This window comes from Electrophorus electricus, chromosome 17 (assembly GCF_041902795.1).
Source record: "Electrophorus electricus isolate QZ-2024a chromosome 17, ASM4190279v1, whole genome shotgun sequence".
In the NCBI taxonomy this organism is placed as follows: domain Eukaryota; kingdom Metazoa; phylum Chordata; class Actinopteri; order Gymnotiformes; family Gymnotidae; genus Electrophorus; species Electrophorus electricus.
The window spans coordinates 8,431,538-8,452,500 of record NC_137513.1 but is presented as its reverse complement, the minus strand read 5'-3'; the positions used below and the strand labels follow the sequence as shown (position 1 = coordinate 8,452,500).

Here is a 20,963-nt window from a genome sequence, read left to right as displayed (position 1 = left end):
AAGACAGCAGCGGTGCTGGACCGCGAGAAGGTGGCGCGCTACTCTCTGGTTGCCCGGGCAACGGACAGCGGCGGTCTGTGGTGCGAGGCAGCTGTTGCCGTGACGCTGCTGGATGTGAATGACAATGCTCCCCAGTTCAGCATGGCCCACTACACAGCCAGCGTTTATGAGAACACCGCCCCGAAAGCTCTGCTTACACGCTTGCAAGCCACGGACCCTGACCAGGGTAGGACATAAACACAACTCCCCCAGCCTCTTAGTGCACAGTCAGGGGTGTGTGTGTGTGTGTGTGTGTGTGTGTGTGTGTGTGTGTGTGTCGCGCTCGCTCTCTCTCTCTCTCGCTCTGTCTTTCTCTGTTTCTCTCGATCTCTCTTTTCCTTTCTTTTCTATTTCTCTGTCTCTTGCATTTTCTCTCTCTTTTTCTGTCTCTTTCACATGCCCAAACTGTTTGTTTTAATGTCTTTCAGGCTCCCAGTTGTGTGACGTGCAGGGCGAGTTCACCTCCATTCACTCCTTTATTTTGTAGGTTGTATAAAATGCAGTGAAGTGTAAGGAGGCTGCTCCAAGCACCGTGAGAGGTCGATAAATACAGTAAAAGTAAAATAAGGAGTACAATAAAATAATAAGCTAAAAAATATACATGAAATAGACAAGCCAAATGTAAAAGGGGAAATATGAAATAAGGGATCATACAAATAGTGCAAGTGTGTGTGTGTGTGTGTGTGTGTGTGTGCGCGTGTGTGTGTGCGCGTGCGTGTGCGTGTGTGTGTGTATGCGCCTAAATGATGAATCTAAATTATGAGGTTTTAGCTGTTTATTGTCCATTTGACCTTGAGGAAGAACCTCCTTCTTAACTTCTCAGCCCTGACCTTGAGGGAGACGTTTCCCAGAGGATAACCACTGAAACAGGTTGTGGTTTGGGTGGATACTATCCTTGGTGATACGAATTGCTGATGCCCTGCACAGACTGGAGTAGATGTCATTTAGTTCAGGCATTGCTGTGCTGGTGATGTGCTCAGCACAGTGGATCCCTCTGTGGTGGGCTTTCTTGTCCTGTGGATCCCTGTGTGGTGGGTTTTCTTGTCCTGTGGATCCCTCTGTGGTGGGTTTTCTTGTCCTGTGGATCTCTCTGTGGAGGGTCCTGTCCTGTGGATGTCTCAGGGAAGGGCCTTCTTGTAATGGGAGCTCCCGTATGTGCATGCCTGTCATGACACATTTAGGTGATGTCGTAGGTATGAATCAGGGGATGTGAAATGTAGGGGACATTAAGTTTAACACCCAGCTCACATCCCGCTCAACATACAGTTCATCACCCAGTTCCTCACTCATCTTAACCAGTTCAACATTCATGTTCATGACCCAGTTTAATACTCAGATCAACATTCAAGTCAACAGGCAAATCAACATTTAGCTCTCAGCTTGACACTCCACACTATCACAAAAAATTATAACAAATAACACCTCTCCCTCCCTCCAACCCCTACCTCTCTCTCTCTCTCTCTCTCTCTCTCCATCTCTCTCCCTTACACAGGAGAGAGCCGAAGAGTCGTCTACTCCCTGGTGGACTCTGCCGACGGCTTCTTCTCCATCGACAAGTTCACCGGCGTTGTGGCACTGGAGCGTGGGCTGGACCGCGAAGTGCAATCCACCTACCTCATAACGGCGCGCGCCTCCGACCAGGGCGTGCCAGGCCGCCTATCCTCCTTCGCCAACGTCACCATCGCCGTGCTGGATGTCAACGACAACCCGCCCGTGTTCGAGCGACGCGACTACCTGGCCACGCTGCCTGAAGACGTCGCCGTGGGAACGGAGGTGACGCGCGTGTTTGCCGCCAGCAAGGACATCGGCACCAACGCTGACATTTACTACAGCATCAGGTCTGGGAACCAGCAGGGCCACTTCACCATCAACATCCAAACAGGTGAGAGAAGGCGTACGTGTCTCGCACACTCAGGTCACACACTGTCAGCCTCCACAAGCACGCGACGCAGACACAGACACTTCATAACTCCTTATAATGCCGCGATACACTACACACAGCTACATGTCATCTTCGTTGTCCATGCCTAGAAATTTCATGTAAACTTTGTAAACAGTGCAGTTAGGGTTGATACCGCAGTTGGCAGGAACCGCCGACATTCACACGTATAAGGTTTCGTTAGGTTCTAACATTCAGCTGGGACCAGTGAATGAACATCCATGAAGATGCCGTACGAGTTACTTTTATGGCTTTTTCTTTGATCTCTGGGCCCTGCAAGCCAAACATCAAACAGCAAGTCGCTCGTGAGAAAGACTGTCTGGCACACAAAGCCCTTGAAGAAGAGCTTGCTGTTCTGACAGTGCCAGCCTTAATCGGGCCAAAAAAACTGTTGGATGTGTTTTAGGTTTAGGTTTGTTTGTTCATTCGATTATTATTATTTGCTTGTTTGGTTTTTTGTCACCCACCAGGCTACGCTTGCTTGATCACACAAGTTATTGTAGGCGTACTTCACAACCCACACAAGCAGACACACATGCCCCTGCAGACTCACACACACACACACACACACACACACACAAACACACACACACAGAGTAAAGCATGTGGACATGCCTGCCTGTTCACTTCACCTCATTACCTCAGAGCTCAGTTCACACTCCTGCCCCACATGGCACGCTAGGACACATGGACACAGGGCCCAGGGCTAGCTCCGTGGTTAAGATACTCACCATGGAAGTGGAAGGTTCCCAGTTCAAGCCCCCCCACTGCCCAATTGCCACTGTTGGGCCCTTGAGCTCAAGTTGTGTTCAGTCAGGATTGTCTCTGTGGGTTAAATGCCATAAATGTTCATGTGGGCTTGTGTGATCGAGTCCAACGGTGGCCGGTGTGATGAATGACGGTGCGGGGACAATTAATGTCAGCCAAGCTAATGTGTAGTATGGTGATGCCAGACCTGTGGTATGACTGTACCAGTCCTGCAGTCTGACTGTTGTAGTTTGACTGTACTAGACTTTTTTTTAAATGTTCCTGATGATGAAATGTGGTCTTCACCTAAGTGTTAGTGGAATAAAAAACTTCATATAGTGCTGCAGCTGTGGTGTTAACTGTTGTTCTTATATGAGTGTGTGTGTGTGTGTGTGTGTGTGTGTGTGTGTGTGTGTGTGTGTGTGTGTGTGTGTGTGTGTGTGTGAATGCAACCACAGGAGCAATATCAGTGTTTCGCCCCCTGGACTTTGAGTCCTGCAAAGATTACTTCCTCACAGTTGAAGCTCAAGATGGTGGAACGCCGCCCCTCAGTGCTGTTACCATGGTGAACATCAACCTGACGGATGTCAATGACAACGCACCAGTGTTTAGCCGTGACGTCTACAGTGCGCCCATTAGTGAGGGTGCCAGCATCGGCGATGCTGTTGTTACGGTAAACAAAACAAACTATTATGATGCAACATGGCCTTGTTAGTGACACAGCTGCTGTTGGGACAGCAGGTGTTTCTAATGATTAGACAGTTTCTGACGTTCCTGGCAGACGTCAATTTTACTGAGAGCTAGTTTCGGTTTGGTCACCTAGGTCACCGCTGAGGATATCGACAGCCAGGTGAACAGCGACATCTTGTACTCCATCGTTAATGGCGACCAAGAGAACCAGTTCTTCATTGAGCCAATCACGGGCCAGGTCAAAGTTAACAAACAGCTGGACCGAGAAACGGTAAGGAATGCCATTACAATGACAACATATCAGAAGCTTAATTATGCTATCGGTACTCTGTATTTAACCCTTTGCTAGACATCCTTTTCAGAGAGACTCAGTGCATTTGGTAAACTGCCCAGACAAAGTTGAGGTGCCGTGCTAATGGCAGTGACCAAGCAGATGAGAAACTTTTAGTGTGTGTTGAGGTCTCTCGTTGTGACTTTTACAGGAATCTTTCCCCGTTACAGCCCGTGTGTTAAAACTTCTGCCACGTGATGGACCCACAGTTCTAAAGAAATGGCAAGCAGGTTTTTCTGTTCGCTGGCGATTACCTTGTTCGGGTTTATATTTAGCGTGTTTGCTTCCGACTGTTTAATTCGCTCTTGCGTTGACCGATATTGACAACTCTTTCCTGCTGCGAGCGGTGTGGTGGTGTGTGGCTGGGTGAACGTGACCTAGGCCGTGGGTGTCAGGTGCATGTGAGAGGCTGGCCCTGAGGCCTTTCTCTTTAAGACTGCGGAAAAGGGGGCGAGTTGTTTGGCTTGAAAAGGCTCCGACCGCGCACGCAAGAGCACTGCCGCAACCTCTCCCCTACCATTACCGTCTCCAGGGTTACCGTTGCCATGGTGGCTGTCAGTCATTTCGAACCAGGAAGACCCTGTTGTGCTCGCAGTGATTTTGCCTTGTGGGATGCGGGGATGGAGGCGAAGAGAGGGAGGGAGGGAGGGAGGGAGGGATGACAGCAGGAGAGATGGGGAAAGAGAGAAACAGCAAGAGGAGATAAAAGAAAAACGGTGTAAAGGTTGTCAGAAAGGAGAGAGACTAAGAGTGATAATGACTAGAAGAGGAGCCTGCAGAGAGAGAGAGAGAGAGAGAGAGAGACAGAGAGGGAGAGAGAGAGAGAGAGAGAGGGAGAGAGAGCGAGAAAGAAAGAGAGAGAGGTAAATAGGGAGAGAGAGAGAGAGAGAGAGGTAAATAGGGAGAGAGAGGGAGAGAGAGAGAGGTAAATAGGGAGAGAGAGAGAGAGAGAGAGAGAGAATGAGAGAGAGAGAGACAGAGGGAGAAAGAGAGAGAGTGAGAGAAAGAGAGAGAGAGAGAGAGGTAAATAGGGAGAGAGAGAGCACAGACAGAGAGAGATAGAGAGAGGCAGAGAGAGAAAGAGATAGAGAGAGGTAAATAGGGAGAGAGAGAGCACAGACAGAGAGAGATAGAGAGAGGCAGAGAGAGAAAGAGATAGAGAGAGGTAAATAGGGAGAGAGAGAGAGAGAGAGAGAGAGCACAGACAGAGAGAGGTAGAGAGGGAGAAAAGTGTATGTTAAAGAAGGATAACCGCAGAGATTAGGTAAAGGTTCAAAAAAATAGTAGTTTAGGGGAAGAGGGGAAAAAAGATAATGACTCCAGTGTGTGTGCGTGCGTGTGTGTGTACACATGCGTGCGTGTGGTGCCTGTGCGAGTGTATGTATAGGTATATGTATATGTGTGTGTGTGCGTGTGTGCGTGTGTGCATGCGTGTGTGTGCGTGTGTGTGCGTGTGTGTGCGTGCATGTGTGCGTGTGCGCGTGTGTGTGCGCGCATGTGCGTGTGTGTGTGTGTGTGTGTGTGTGTGTGTGTGTATGCGTGTGTGTGCACTCATGTGCGTGGATGGTGTTATCATTGCCTGTCTTGCTCTGTTTGCTTCCTCAGAGTGGGTCTTATCTCATTGCCATGTCTCTGGGACTGAGAGTCTAATAGAGTCAAAGGTCTTTTTAATTAACCTTCCATACTGTTCAGTCAAAGCAATGTAAACACGTGTGTGCTGATTTACACTGTATGTGCTATTTTACATTGTATGTTCCTGTATGTGCTATTCTACATCTGTATTTTGGTCTCTCTCTCTCTCTCTCTCTCCAGACTGCTGATTATACTCTGGTGGTAAGAGCCCTGGACAGTGGAACTCCTGCCATGTCCACCACTGTGCTGGTTAACATCGACATCTCAGACATCAATGACAACCCGCCCACCTTTTCCCCAGCCAATCACAGCGCTGTTATACAGGTACAGTTAAAGAATGGCAGACGTGTCAATCTTATTTATTAGTCTATTCATGCATAACAATTCATTTTCTTTTATCTCTTTGTTATCGTGCTTTCTACCTCACTGCCACAGGAGAATAAACCAATGGGGACGAGCATCCTGCAGCTGTCTGTCATCGATAAAGATGCTGCCCACAATGGCCCGCCCTTCCTCTTCCGTATCCTGTCAGGAAATGAGGGGGTGTGGTTTAAATTGGACAAGGAGGGGCTGTTAACATCGAATCAGATGTTCCGCAGGTCAGAGGGCACTGAATACACCATTCAGGTGGAGGTAAGCTCGCTACCAGAAACACACTGAAAACCAGAAGTGAAAAAAAAAAACAATTAAACCAGTGATTATTTGTAGAGGGAGATGGATTAAATGCATTTGGTATGAAAAAAGTTACAATACATGCAATATTTATAAGTTATGTATTTATTTATTTTTGTAAAAAAAAAAATTTATATATAGGTTAATGAAATCTGCTTTAAAACATTGAAAAAACTTTTCAAATTGCTTCCAGGTAAAATACTAGTGAAAAGGTTGCAGAATTCAGATTCTTATCCTGACTGGTTTATTTTCTTACTCACGGTTTGACAAATCGGTGAATCTCATTGCCTGTGCTAGGCCCGGGACTCTGGTAGGCCCTCGCTTTCGTCGACAGCGCTGGTGCACGTGCGTGTGATCGAGGAGAGCGTGCACAAGCCTACGGCGTCACCGCTACACGTGCACATCATCACCATGGAGGATGAGTTCCCGGGGGGTGTGATTGGCCAGATCCATGCTACAGACCAGGACGCCTTCGACATCCTCACCTATGGACATGCACAACAGCAGAACAGCCTGTTTAAGGTTGGTGAGAGATACGGTGTGTGTGTGTGTGTGTGTGTGTTGGTTTGCATGAGATGTCACTGCCGCTGTTCCGATATTCAGAAACTAAATGCGGCCTTGTTTTTTGTACCATCTCTAATTTCCTTCATTCATTATGCGTTATTGGCATGTCTGAAAATACAGTTTCGCCAAAACAACATGAATGATGAGCTGTAATACGAAGCATGGCTGCTATATTAACGTGCATGCATAGCTGTGTATAAAGAAGCTCTCTCCCTCTGTCCTTTCATGTGTCTCCTGTTCTTTCTCTTTTCTTTCTCCCTTTCTCCATGTCATTCTCACTCCATCGCTCTCTTCTCGCTCTCCCCCAGGTGAGCCCACGTGATGGGCGTATCATCGCCTTGGGCGGCCTGGACGCGGGCCTCTACGCCCTCAACGCCACCGTGACGGACGGCCGCTTCCTCGTAAGCGTGCCTGTGAGTGTGCACGTGGAGCAGGCCTCGGCCGAGATGCTCCGCGACGCCGTGACCGTGCGCTTCGACCGCGTGGCGCCCCACGACTTCGTCTCCCGCCACCTGCCGGCCGTGCGCCGCGCCCTCGCCGCCGTCATGGCGACGCCGCGGCCCGAGGCGCTGCGCGTGCTCAGCGTGCAGCCCGTGGAGGCCACGGGCCAGCTGGACCTGCTGGTCGCCGTGGAGACGGCAGAAGGCAGCGGCTTCTACAAGGCAGCGTACGTGAGCCAGAAGCTGAGCTCGGCACGCAGGCAGCTGGACCAGGTGCTGCGCGTTTCCGCTGTGCTGGATAAGAACTGCTCGGGCCTGGACTGTAGGGAGGCGCAGTGCGAGCAGACCATCACGCTGGACTCACACACCCTGCTCACCTACACCACGGCCAAGAGCAGCTTCGTCTCGCCACGCTTCCACAGGAGCACGCACTGCGTGTGCAGCGGTGAGTCCCGCGCGTGCGCGCTCATGCGCACTCACACTCACATGCACGCTCATACACGCCTGCACGCTCACGCCCACCTGCACGCTCACAATCAAACGTGCACTGATACATGCACTCTCGCCACCGCACGCGCATGCACACGGCTCATGCACGTGCACATTTGCATACATGCGCTTGCTCGTGTGTAAATCTTACACACTCACTCATGCATGCGCACTCTCACATAGAAATGCATTTAAAAACATGCATGCACTCATACACACAGGCAAAGGTACGTTACAAAATCAGCCTCAGAATGACTTTCTCTCTTTTCATCTCTCCCTCTCTTTCTCTGCCTTACTCGGTATTACAGATGGGAGCTGTTCTGCAGTCTCGGAGTCGTGTGAAGACATGGCCTGTCCGGCCGACATGCAGTGTGTGAAGACAGACAACAACAGAGGACCTTATGCATGCCAGTGTCCACCCGGGAAACTTGGAGAATGTGCAGGTGTGTGTGTGTGTGTGTGTGTGTGTGTGTGTGTGTGTGTGTGTTTTGCTGCCACTTTCTGCATTGTGAATTCTGAGGATTTCAGGCATTTTACGTCACTGTTGCTGGAGACTCCAGCCCTCTGGGCTTTAATATTTTCCTGCTCTAACACACTTGACTGAACACCTGTGTTAAAGCTGGAAAAGGAGTCAGAATAAGGGCCTTTGGCCAGCAGGTGGCAGCAGAACTCTAAATAGTGGAACACTAGTGATCAGAACTCTTGCTAGCAGCTGTGTTGTGGTGGTAAAATTGTGGACACAGAAGTGTTAAGGTAGGCTGCAGCTGTCTCTCAAACAATGTGTGCAAAAGAACATGCTATTATTTATTTAGAGTCATTTTGTTAGTTATTAAGTAAGTACATTAGGCATTACATAAAAATGACAAACTTGAATTTTTGTATCCACACTCTTTCTGAATACATTTTGCAATGACATTTCCCTGCATGTGTAAACGTGTGTGTGTGTGTGTGTGTGTATTTTAGGCCACACGTCGCTGAGTTTCTCTGGTAACAGCTACATAAAGTACCATGTGATTGACAGAGGGAGGAGAGAGGAGCTGAAACTGCAGCTGAGGATCCGAACGCTGCAGAGTAAAGGCATTATCATGTATACACGCCCCGAGCCATGCACGGTCCTAAAGGTACCTCACACACACGCACGCACACGCACGCACGCACACGCACTCACACACTCACACACGCACGCGCACACGCCCGCACACACACACACACACACATGCACGCGCGCGCACACACGCACACACGCGCGCACACACACACACACGCACACGCCCGCACACACACACACACACGCACACGCCCGCACACACACACACACGCACGCACACACGCACGCGCGCACACGCACTCACACGCACTCACACACGCACGCGCACACGCCCGCACACACACACACATGCACGCGCGCGCACACACACGCGCACACACACACACGCGCACACGCCCGCACACACACACACGCGCGCGCGCACACACGCACGCACGCGCACACGCCCGCACACACACACACACGCACACACACACACATGCGCGCGCACACACGCCCGCACACACACACTCACACACACACTTACGCCCAAACCCTACCCCACACTCCTCCTAAACCCCATTCTTAAATTCACTAAGAAGTTTTCTAAATGAAGTTGCTGATTCTGACAATGTAGCTGCACAGTCCTTCATACTCAGGACATTTTTGTCCAAATGCAGACAAAAACCCAGCTGTCCCTTTTTTATGTCATTTGATTGACAGATTGAGGAAGGCCGTCTCTGGTTCCAGCTCGACTGCGACAAAGGCCCTGGTGTCCTGGGCATATCCAGCTGGCCTATCAATGATGGCAACTGGCATCACGTGACCCTCGAGCTTGGCGGGAACTTCAGCAGCCTCTCACTGGATGACAGCTCCGTGCTGAGGCGTCAGGCCCCGCCCAAGTTCCACTCACCAGGCCCAGATTGGTCAATATATTTCGGGGCGCAGGTGTTGCCGGAGCGAAAGGGCCCACGAGTCAGTAATGGCTTCCAGGGCTGCTTGGATTCTGTGGTGCTGAACGACAATGAGCTCCCCCTACAGGACAAACGGAGCCGCTATGCTGAGGTGGTGGGGCTCTCTGATCTCAAGCTGGGCTGCGTTCTGCAACCAGATGCCTGCAGCACTCAGCCCTGCCTCAACAGTGCCACCTGTGTCAGCCTGCCATCAGGAGGTGCTTGCAGGGAGTGGGTGTGTGTGTGTGTGTGTGTGTGTGTGTGTGTGTGTGTGTGTGTGTGTGTGTGTGTGTGTGTGTGTGTGTGTGTGTTTGTGTGTGTGTGTGTTTGTGTGTGTGTGTGTTTGTTTGCGACATATTTTCTCCAGTGGCTCAGGGCCTATAATCTGTGGGAGCAAGCCCCTATCCTTCTGGCCCCTAGCCTACTAGACTCTAGGCCCCTAGCGTCCTGGACCCTAGGCCCCTAGTCTCCTAGCCTCCTGGTCCCTATGCAGCTGTCCTCTGGCCTCTTGACCCTAGACTCCTAGACTCCTAGTCCCTAGGGCCCTGGCATGAGGAATTGTTCTGGTCTAAAACTCCTCTGTTATATGAAAATAGTCTGTGCAGGTGATGATGGCAGGCGAGCTAGACACTAACCATCAGTCTTGTCATCACTTTGCAGGCAAACCATGTACAGTATTGTGCAGTCCTAGTACTCCAGTATTTGACTGGTGGTGTACCTCATATTTCATACTTCTCAAATATTTACTGTGAGTAGATAGCTAGCTGGCAGCAGCGTTCGTACTGAATATGGCATCATGCCTGCATATTCTTATCGGTGCATCCCTTGCACAAGCGTGCGTGTATGTGTTTTTGTGTGAAGTAGCCTGTATAATGAAGATTACTCTGTAATTATTGCATAATTACACCACTTAATGGCTGTAATTAGTCTCCCATTCTCTTCTAAGTACAACAGAGCTAAGTTCTGTTTAACTCAAAATGAACACACATGAATTTCTCCATCTTGAAAATGAGGGTGTGTGGCTGCATTTATGGTTAAGACAGAAAGACTGTGTGTGTGTGTGTGTGTGTGTGTGTGTGTGTGTGTGTGTGTGTGAGAGAGAGAGAGAGAGAGCGAGAGAGAAAGTATGCAGTAAGTAATCTTTCATTTGTTGGTGGACCACTCTCCTCTCCTCTCCTCCCATCTCCTCCTCTCCTCTCCTCCCATTTCCTCTCCTATCTCCTTTCCTCTCCTCTCTTCTCCTCTCCTCTCCACTCTCCTCTTCTCCTCTCCTCTCTTCTCCTCTCCTCCCATCTCCTCTCCTCCTCTCTCCCCTCTCCTCTCCTCTCCTCCTCTCTCTCCTCTGCTCTCTCCTCTCCTCCTCTCTCCTCTCCTCTCATCTCCTCTCTCCTCTCCTCCTCTCTCTCCTCTCCTCTCCACTCTCCTCCTCTGCCTCCTTTCTTCTCCTCTCCTCCCATCTCTTCTCTCTGCTCTCCTCCTCTCTCCTCCCTTCTCCTCTCCTCTCCACTCTCCTCCATCTCCTCGCTCCTCTCCTCTCTTCTCCTCTCCCCTCCTCCCATCTTGACTCTCCTCTCCTCTCCTCTCTCCTCCTCTGCCTCCTTTCTTCTCCTCTCCTCCCATCTCCTCTCCTCCTCTCTCTCCTCTCCTCTCCACTCTCCTCTCTCCTTGCCTTTCTTCTCCTCTCCTCCTATCTCCTCTCTCTCCTCTCCTCCTCTCTCCTCCCTTCTCCTCTCCTCTCTTCTCCTCTCCTCTCTCTCTCCTCTCCTCTCCTCTCTCTCCTCTCCTCCTCTCTCCTCTCCTCTCCTCTCTCTCCTCTCCTCCTCTCTCCTCTCTCTCCTCTCCTCTCCTCTCTCCTCTCCTCTCCTCTCCTCCTCTCTCTCTCCTCCTCTCTCCTCTCCTCTCCTCTCCTCTCCTCTCCTCTCTCCTCTCTCTCCTCTCCTCTCTCCTCTCCTCTCCTCTCCTCTCTCCTCTCCTCTCTCCTCTCCTTTCCTCTCCTCTCTCTCCTCTCCTCTCTCCTCTCTCCTCTCCTCTCCTCTCCTCTCCTCTCTCCTCTCTCTCCTCTCCTCTCTCCTCTCCTCTCCTCTCCTCTCCTCTCCTCTCTCCTCTCTCTCCTCTCCTCTCTCCTCTCCTCTCTCTCCTCTCCTCTCTCCTCTCCTCTCTCCTCTCTCTCCTCTCCTTTCCTCTCCTCTCTCTCCTCTCCTCTCTCCTCTCCTCTCTCCTCTCCTTTCCTCTCCTCTCTCTCCTCTCCTCTCTCCTCTCCTCTCTCCTCTCCTCTCCTCTCCTCTCCTCTCCTCTCTCCTCTCCTCTCTCCTCTCCTCTCTCTCCTCTCCTCTCTCCTCTCCTCTCCTCTCTCCTCTGCAGGTGTTCTATCCCTTTGTTTTGCTCCCCTCTCTTTCTCACTCCCCTCCTTCTTCCCATGTGCTCTCTGACCCCTCTCATCTCTGCCTCCCTCCTGTGTCACTCTCTCTGGATTTGGGGCAGGGTCAACCTCATTGTAAAGGTCATGTGTGCACTGAAATGAGGGTCTGTGTTGGATCAGGTGCCCATCTATGTGTGTGTGTCTGTGTGTGTAGCAATGATAAGAAAAACACCAATGATCCATGACATTTTACACATGATTTCCCAAAGGTGGACATGTATGCGTGTGTGTGTGTGTGTGTGTGTGTGTGTGTGTGTGTGAGAGAGAGAGAGAGAGAGAGAGAGAGAGAGAGAGAGATTGCAGTTGTACAGATCCTCCTCTTTTGGCATCTCTTATGTAATAATCTCTCTCTCTCTAAATATTTTTCTAATTCAAGTTCAAATATATTTATTGGCATTCATACATATACAGATATTGTAGACCCAAACATTCTCTCTCTCTCTCTGCTTCATGTTTTTGATCTGTGTTGTGGGATGATAGCATTGTCACATTTATACATGTATAAAGGATTAAATATCTCTGTGTGTGTGTGTGTGTGTGTGTGTGTGTGTGTGTGTGTGTCTCTTCAGGTTTCTCCTGCACTTGCAGTGCCCTGCACACTGGGGGGCGCTGTGAGACTGAGATCAGTGTGTGTGTGCCGAACCCCTGTCAGAATGGCGGCATGTGTAAACCTATCGGGAATGCCTTCATATGCAGTTGCAAGAGAGGATACACCGGAATCACGTCAGTACACACACACACACACACACACACACACACACACACACACACACACACACACACACTGAAATAGCTACATTAGCCTCCTAAAGCCTTAGTCAGTAGATACTGCCATGGTGAAGTAAGCTTGTTACAGCTGCAATAATAGAGGTGTTTGAATGATACCTTTCTGAAGGTTTCTAACACTAAAGGGCATCATTTCTTTATCCTTGTCTCAGTGGCAGTTTCTGCTCTCTCTTAAGTTATTTTTCTATCCCTTTAATTCTTTCTGTCTCTAGTGAAAGGAACATTACATCACTGCACTCTCTTGGGCTATGCTACTCCATAGCATATGTAACCACAGAAGCTTTATTTGTAAAAAAAAAAAAAAAAAAAAAAGACACATGCATGCACACACACAATCCTACATACACACATCCAACCTAAAACATTATTTTTTACAATCTGTACTTTCACTTACGTGGCATTTAGCCGTGTATCTCCTCACACACAGATACACCCTCACACATGCACACAGTCAGTTGTCTGCTTTTGCAGTGCACATGCGAGTGTGTGTGTGTGTGTGTGTGTAAGTATGCATACATTTATGTATATGTGCATTTCTTTCTTATGTAACTGATACAAGTGAGTGTTTGGCTTATTTTAGCACAGTATCCCAGTCAAAGCCGTCTTGTCAACATACTAGTCAATTGCTTGTGTATCTGACCAGGAATTCACAAAGATCACAATACTGTGTATATGTGTGTGTGTGTGTGTGTGTGTGTGTGTGTGTGTGTATCTTTGTCTGTGTGTGTGTATACGTGTGCGCATGGGTGTGTGTATACACGTCGTTTTGTGCATGTGCATGCATTTCCCGGCAGGTGTGAAGAGGATGTGAACGAGTGTGCGCGGGAGCAGTGCGAAAACGGTGGCGTGTGTGTGAATACGTTCGGCTCCTTCTACTGCAACTGCACGCTGGGCTTTGTGGGTGGAGCCTGCACGGTCCGGCCTGTCCTTGTGCCTGACATGCAGGCTGGCCACGCCTATGTGGGCAAAGAGGAACTCATCGGCATCATGGTCGTCCTCTTCCTCATCATCACCCTCATCCTCCTTTTCATTGCATTCCGGAAGAAGGTCTTCCAGAAAAGTTACTCGCGGAATAACCTCTCGATGATCCAGGATCCGGCCACTGCCGCCCTGCTGCACAAGGCCAATGGGGGCCATTACCCGCCCCTGCCCTGTGGACTGGGAGACCCCATCAACTTGTACACGGAGGCAGGGAATCTCTCAGGACCGCCCCAGGTCCCTGTCCGACCAATGGCGTATACGCCCTGCTTCCCTGGTGATGCCCGTGGGAGTCTGGATAAGAGAGGTGGGGACAGGAGAGGGGTGGAGCTTACAGAGATGAGCACGTTTCACCCAACAACCGAGTCTCCGCGGATTCTGGGCGGAGCCACGCGACGAGGGGTAGTGGTGTGCAGCGTGGCGCCTAACCTGCCGCCGGCATCACCATGCCGATCAGACTGTGACTCCCTGCGCAAGAGCCCCTGGGAGGACGAGGGTGAGTGTAGCTGTAACAATCCAATCACAGAAGCTGCATTATTTAAATGAACTTGTTGACACACACACATACATATAAACACACACACACCATAATTCATAAAAACCATACACACACAAATGACATACAAAATTTTGTTCACTCTTTCATCATCTTACACCCACACACCTGTGCACATATAATACTGTTCCTATTTTGGCAGTGCAGCCCTGCATTATTATTGATTCTAGTTCATGTCCCAGTATATTTTCACCCATAATTCCTGACCTCCTGGCACAAATTAAGAGAACACATGGGGGAGACCCTCCAGTCAGAGACTTTCCACCCTGTGATTTATGAATGAGAAGCAGACATGCACACACCTTAACACCATTTCAACTTTTTAATGCCTGCTGGCTCTCTTAATTAGATTAAGCCTGGAAATTAGATTAGATGCCTGCTAATAGGATCTGCTTCTTGTAGAGAAGCGCTTACATGAACGCTTTTGGCCCGACGTCGACGTCTTCTGACGCTTGTCCCCATCTGTCCATGCTGACACAGATTTTTCACTTTGCATTGAAGAGCAAACATGCATTCAACCAGTTCCACCGATTTTGGCGGGAGAACAGAACGTTCTCTAAAAAGGATTTATATTCAGTGAACGTATTAAGCACAGAATCACTCTGCAGGTATCTGTTGATTTTGTATGTATTAAAACTGGTGGATTTGGTCAATTAGTGATACCATCGTCTACTCCTGTCAAGGTTAAACATACGTCACTGTTTTGGACATGATAGGGAGGCCCTTCCTCCCTCTGAACCAGAGAGGACATGAGCGTGGACCGATGTTCAAAAGATCTCATCAGGAGGCAAAACACTTTGGGAAACTGGTTGCACAATACCTTCCCTTTTTGCTTAGATGCTTTTCATTGCTGTATACATCGTGTTTTTCCGTACAAACTGCCCTTTATTTGCCTGGTATTTCTCATTAAACTTAACATATAAGTCTTTTCTCTGGTCTGCTGCTGCTGAGATTATTATCCATGCTTTTGTAACATCTAGAACTGACTACTGTAATGCTGTACTATACGGACTCCCTGCTCCGGCTTTGAACGGGTGTGCAAAATTCAGCTGCAATGGCTTCAACCCATAACAGATTCTGGGAGCACATCAGTCCAACTTTGAAAAATCTTCATTGGCTCCCAGTACAACGGCTTTGCTGGTTTTTAAATCTTTGCGTGGTCTCGGTCCCTCTTACCGTGGTAGTCTGCTACAGTCTTACTCTCCAGTATGTGCTTTTGCTCAAAGTTCCTCCCTCTTAGCTGAGTCCTCTTGGTGAGGTCGCTTCCTTTTAAGTTGCCGCTTGTTTGTCTGCGGCTATGTTCAAAGCTAGTCTTAAAAGTCTCTTCCTGCCGGCAGGCGGGGGAGCCAGAAATGAGATTTTTAATTGATTGTGTGTATTGCATTTGCATGTTTGTACATTGTTTTTATTATTAGCCTTATTGTACAGTGTTCTTGGGTGTCTTGAAAGGCACTTATCCAATAAAATGTTTTTATTAACATGCCCTCTTTGGACATAACAGAATGATGTGGGCTTATGGATCTCAGACAAATGGTCTAGAAACAGTCGGGTTTTCTCAGCATTACAGAGAGAGAAAGAGATTGAATTTCTTCAGTATGGTAGTTTTATTTTTCTTCTCATTCTGACTGCTGTGCTTCACAGCTTTGAGCGTGTGTGTGTGTGTGTGTGTGTGTGTGTGTGTGTGTGTGTGTGTGTGTGTGTGTGTGTGTGCATGAGTGTAAGTGCAAGTGTGTGAGTGCAAGTGTGTGCCTGTGCTTGTATTCGACTTAGACAAAGACTGTGTGTGAGAGAAAATGTATGGGCTATGTCTGACCTTTCATCTTTGACCTCGGTATGTAGGGAAAGTGGACATGTTGGAAGAGGTCACATGTTTCTCAGGCAGTAACAAAGGAAGCAACTCTGAAGTCCAATCACTGAGCTCCTTCCAGTCAGACTCGTGCGACGACAATGGTAAGCCCTGCCTACCTGTTTTTGAGCGTTCTTGTGTGTGTGTGTATGTGTGCGCGTGAGTGAGTGTGAGACAACCTTCATAATTTTTTTGCACAGCACATGGAATGATGACATGCCTGCCTTCCCATCTGTCACAGAACAGGTCATCATCAGCCAATCAGGTCACAGAAGCTTTGGCAGTGGACCAATGGGAGCTCGAATTAATGTGTTTTAAAATGTTTGAATTTACACTGTGATCGATTTTTGCCTCTGGTCTGTCGTATAGGCCTGTGCTGTCGTCAGGTCCTTGTGTGTGCGAGTGTGTGTGGAGGTGTGTGTGTTTCTTACCACTCTCCATTGCTCTCTCCTTCCCCAAGCTTCCATAGTGACGGTAATTCGACTGGTCAATGATGCAGTTGAAACTATCGAAAATGAAGGTACTCGCCAACACCTTCATACTGTTGACCGATATCTCTCACTAATGTTAGCCCCACCCACTCTGCAAACACAGACTCACAGACCAACTCACATTCAACAAATGGAATGGAGAACTTTATATCGAACGTCATCATTGTAGCGCAGCAGACTGAGCTGTGAATAAGCGAGACAAATAAGGTGTGTGTGTGTGTGTGTGTGTGTGTGTGTGTGTGTGTGTGTGTGTGTTAATTTGGACTCTGTCCAGCTTTGCCTGGAGCTCCTGATAAACCCACACTTACATTATATCAATCTCTCTCTTGCTTTCTCTCTCACACCCACATTCAGTCCCAATCTTTCACTCGTACGCACCCACACACACTCACTTGCTCAGACTTCCACTCTGGCAAAAGGATTGTTACTCTGCTTTGAAGCTACACTCTGCATTAGGCCCCGTGTCCCCTGGACTCATGGACTGATAAGGACTGCTGTTCCTGATTCAGTGCAGCACGTGTCCTTGTGATCAGTCCACTCCAAGATCTTTACAGCAGGCAAAAAGGAAGCCACAAAAATCTGTTTAAATTCAAGTTTAAAAATTAGCTTAAAAATGAGATTACTGGTTTAGGGAACCTGTTTGACTGGGCTCACCTCAGCAACCCAGGCAGCAGTACTGCGTTGTAGTGCATTTTTTGGTTTGTCTGCAGTTTCACGGGCTGCATGGGAAATGTAGTTCCATGTGACATGTAGAAACTGCAGTAGCAGCATGGAGTCCACACCAGCGTAATCCTGCCCAGCTATCACGCTATGCACAGACACGGTGTTGCATCTGCGCACAAATCCTGCTCCCAACAGCCACTTGTAGCTACTCTAATGTTATATGTGCATTTTATGTGCACAGCCACAGGCTGTAATCTGCTAGCACATGTGGTTGGTCAGCCGCCTAGTGACCCACGTATCAATGGTCAGAATTGGAGAGGTCGATGGTTGAAACGTCCGGTTGTCAGCTGCAAAACTTTCTCATTCTCTATGAGACAAGGGTATCAGATGCTGCAGTGTTCTGGGAATTTTTATACGCACAGTGGCACTGCTGAGTGGCAAACTGGAATACCAAGTCGCCAGGGGTCCCATGGTCAAAAAATGGCCGTTGGCGAAGAGTCCGAGGATGGCTAATGCAGATTATGCAGGGAAAGAGAGAGGCTACACATCTGCGTGGTGTTCCTACTAAAGTGGCTGGTGGAGTGTATTCATTTCGATCAATATGTAGGCTGCAAATGTCTGCTTGGATCGATGAATTCAAGGTGTAATGAGATCAAATGAATCCCATCAAAATGCAGCGCCCAGCAGCAGGGCCGCGTGCAGATTCAGCCGAGGTTTCGATCCCACAGGATTGAACGCCATCATTTTTACCTGCAATCAATTTCTGCATCCACGCAGAGAAAACCCAAATCGCCGCGCACACTCCCCCACGGCTGTAGATTCATATTACTAGCAGTATCTAGCAGTTGGTTTCAGAGCTACTCAATTTCCATAGTTGTGTACCGGTTTGCTGTTCATGCTCCGGTTAAGACTCCGCGGGCTCCGTCGGTACGTTACATATGTATCACAGACACCTTTGACAGGGGTGTCTGGCATCTGGTACGTGAGCTCAGAGGAGTCCCTGGAATGTGGCTCAAGCAGAGAGCATGATCCACTCTCTGTCCTGTGCACCTGCATCATATCACCTGGTTTGGGGAATGGGATGAAAATGTGGACTGTGTGTATGTGAGAAGAGGGCAGTGATCAGTGAGAAAGACGGATGCTGTTTGTGCAGAAGCTTTAAAGGTCACACTGCACTGGCACTCCTGACATACTCAATCAAAGAAATCAAAGGGAAAGCCCCCCACCACACACACACGCACACACACACACACGCACACGCACGCACGCACACACACACACACACGCACACACACACACACACACATACACACACACACGCACGCACGCACGCATGCACGCACACACGCACGCACGCACACACACACGCACGCACACAAACATGTACACACACATACACACACACACACGCACACATACACACACGCACGCACACAAACACATACACACACACACGCGCGCGCACACACGCGCGCACACAAACACATACACACACACAGTGCTGTGTTGTGCAGTTGGTATTGTGCTGATGCAGAGCTGTTTGTCTCCTCTGACTGCCAGTTTCAGTTATGGACCAAGGTCAAACCTACAGCCGAGGTGACTATGTCCTCCTCCCCCTGCCCCCGCTGTCTGCCTTGTGCTGCATTACTGACATAGTGTGCTGTTGCATTTTGGGAAAATGTCATATCATCCAGCAAACAGATGATTTTTCTTGCACATCACACCACCACATTTATACAGGCACAGTACCCGTTTCTCGCTCTCTGTCTCTCTCTGACTCTCTCTCTCTCTCTCTCTCTCTATCTATCTCTCTTTCCCCCACTCACCCTCTGTTTGGTGATGGTCAGGTTTAGGCTGTTTACAACGTGTGTGTTTGTGTGTGAATGTGTGTGTCACTGCGCTTCTGTGTTCCATGCATTTCTGCATGTGCTGCATTTGCATTTGTTTCCATATTCTTTTTCTACTTACTGTTGTTGTTTTGTTTTGTTTTTTGCTTTTGTATTTTGAACATTACATTTTTTTGCTGTCTGACCTTTGACCTCGTGACCTGGCTGTTCCACAGGCATGCCACTCACTTGCTGCACGCTGCAGAATGTTGCATGCCATGTCTGAAGCATTCCTGAACAGCATGCAGAGCAGACATGACCCTGAGGACCCCACGAATACATCTTAGCCGTCCTCACATGTGCCTGAAGGACCTCACACGGCATTTTTGAAACTAAATGCCTTGTTTATGATCTTCATTCAATTCTTGCTTTGTGTTCACAGCATATCACTGGGACACTTCTGATTGGCTGCCGAGCACACGTCTCCCTGACATCGAGGAAGTGCCCACTTATGAGACAGGAGAGGTGGGTGTGGCCTTGGAGGCGGATTACTACCTGGGAGGCTTTGACATCGACAGTGACTACACACCCCCTCAGGAGGAGGAGTTTTTGTCACATGATCAGCTGCCACCGCCCCTTCCCACCGAAGAGTACGAGAGCATACCTGCCAATCAACCCGTTTCCACACAGAGCACCCTGAGTGGAGGCCGCGGGTCCCGCCCTAACTTCCACCCTAGCCAATATCTGCCTCCACATCAGCTGCCACTTGGCTCTGGGGGGGAGGAGTTTAGCACTTTTCTGGGTGGCGACGAGCGCCTGTCTGTCAACGCTTCTTCCGCCTCAGACGTCTCTGCCCCCTGTGGGTTTGACGATTCAGAAACGGGAGGAAGCTTGGACAGTTTAGAGGAAGCACAGATGCTGCCTCTAACACAACAGACCGAGGTCTGAGCCACATCCCAACACACACACACACCCAAAACACACCGCACACACACAAAACTACAGACTCACTTTCTGACTGTTCCACACTCTCCGAAACGGCCCTAAACATCCACCGACAATTGTGTGAGTCTGGTATAGCTTGCGAGGACAAATTTACACACCCTTGCAGAGACTATCTGAGTTATAGACTGAGGGTCAGAACACCCAGCAGGAAGTGGAGCCGCCCACACATACAAGCACAGGAAGTGATGAGCGGGGTGTGGGACTCTTTTGACTGGAATGACAGAAAGTATTGTGAAGACAAAAAGATGGAGTCATGTGAAATAAATCTCCAGTTTGTTGGAATGACAGTGGTATTTTGGAGCAATTTTATACAGGCAAACAGCACAACTTTTCTTGTCTTTGTGGCCGCTCAAAACTTGCCGACTTGTTTTATTGTTGTTGTCATTGTTGGTTTTTAAAATGTGTTTTAAAACAAATGTTTTGAGTGTGGATGCTTTATAGCTTTGTGTTTTTTTGTTTGTTTGTTTTTTTGCACTAAGATGTAAGACATCATATACAGATCTGTCCCTGCCAAAATAATAATGTTATAGTGAGTGTCTTTCTGTCTCTCTCTCACAAACACACGCACGCACACGCACACACACACACACAAACACACGCACACGCACACACACGCACACACGCACACACACACACACACACACACACACACACACACTTTTTGTAATCAGAAACATTGCAAAGTGAAACATTATTCTGTTTAACTGCATTCCCACAAATAGCACTGTTTTTAAAACTAACCAAGACCATGTAGGTGCTCTGTATAAAAATGTGTGTGTGTGTGTGTGTGTGTGTGTAAGAGAGAGTATGTTTTTTTGTGCTTTTGTGGTTCTTTTTCCTTTTTTTTGGTTAACTATTTTTAAAACATAG

At 48.8% G+C, this 20,963-nt stretch overlaps 1 protein-coding gene across 5 annotated transcripts in view; it reads left to right on the top strand.

The window, feature by feature from the left end:
* fat3a (FAT atypical cadherin 3a) overlaps window positions 1–20,756 on the top strand; it is a 110,603-nt gene extending 89,847 nt beyond the window's left edge. For 2 of the 5 annotated variants that reach the window (XM_035534105.2, XM_035534104.2), the window contains 17 exons: window positions 1–226; window positions 1,532–1,921; window positions 3,184–3,398; window positions 3,549–3,686; window positions 5,559–5,702; window positions 5,814–6,011; window positions 6,348–6,572; window positions 6,923–7,499; window positions 7,852–7,986; window positions 8,507–8,664; window positions 9,294–9,741; window positions 12,512–12,665; window positions 13,523–14,202; window positions 16,102–16,212; window positions 16,569–16,628; window positions 18,823–18,858; window positions 19,531–20,756. The exon at window positions 1–226 is cut by the window's left edge and continues 8 nt beyond it. In XM_035534105.2, the coding sequence (XP_035389998.1) occupies window positions 1–226; window positions 1,532–1,921; window positions 3,184–3,398; window positions 3,549–3,686; window positions 5,559–5,702; window positions 5,814–6,011; window positions 6,348–6,572; window positions 6,923–7,499; window positions 7,852–7,986; window positions 8,507–8,664; window positions 9,294–9,741; window positions 12,512–12,665; window positions 13,523–14,202; window positions 16,102–16,212; window positions 16,569–16,628; window positions 18,823–18,858; window positions 19,531–20,036 (4,401 nt within the window). In that variant the 3' untranslated portion in view covers window positions 20,037–20,756. The remainder of the gene's footprint in view (window positions 227–1,531; window positions 1,922–3,183; window positions 3,399–3,548; window positions 3,687–5,558; window positions 5,703–5,813; window positions 6,012–6,347; window positions 6,573–6,922; window positions 7,500–7,851; window positions 7,987–8,506; window positions 8,665–9,293; window positions 9,742–12,511; window positions 12,666–13,522; window positions 14,203–16,101; window positions 16,213–16,568; window positions 16,629–18,822; window positions 18,859–19,530) is intronic. The other 3 variants (XM_035534106.2, XM_035534107.2, XM_081700000.1) reach the window with 2 other exon arrangements.
* Window positions 20,757–20,963: the final 207 nt, after the last annotated feature.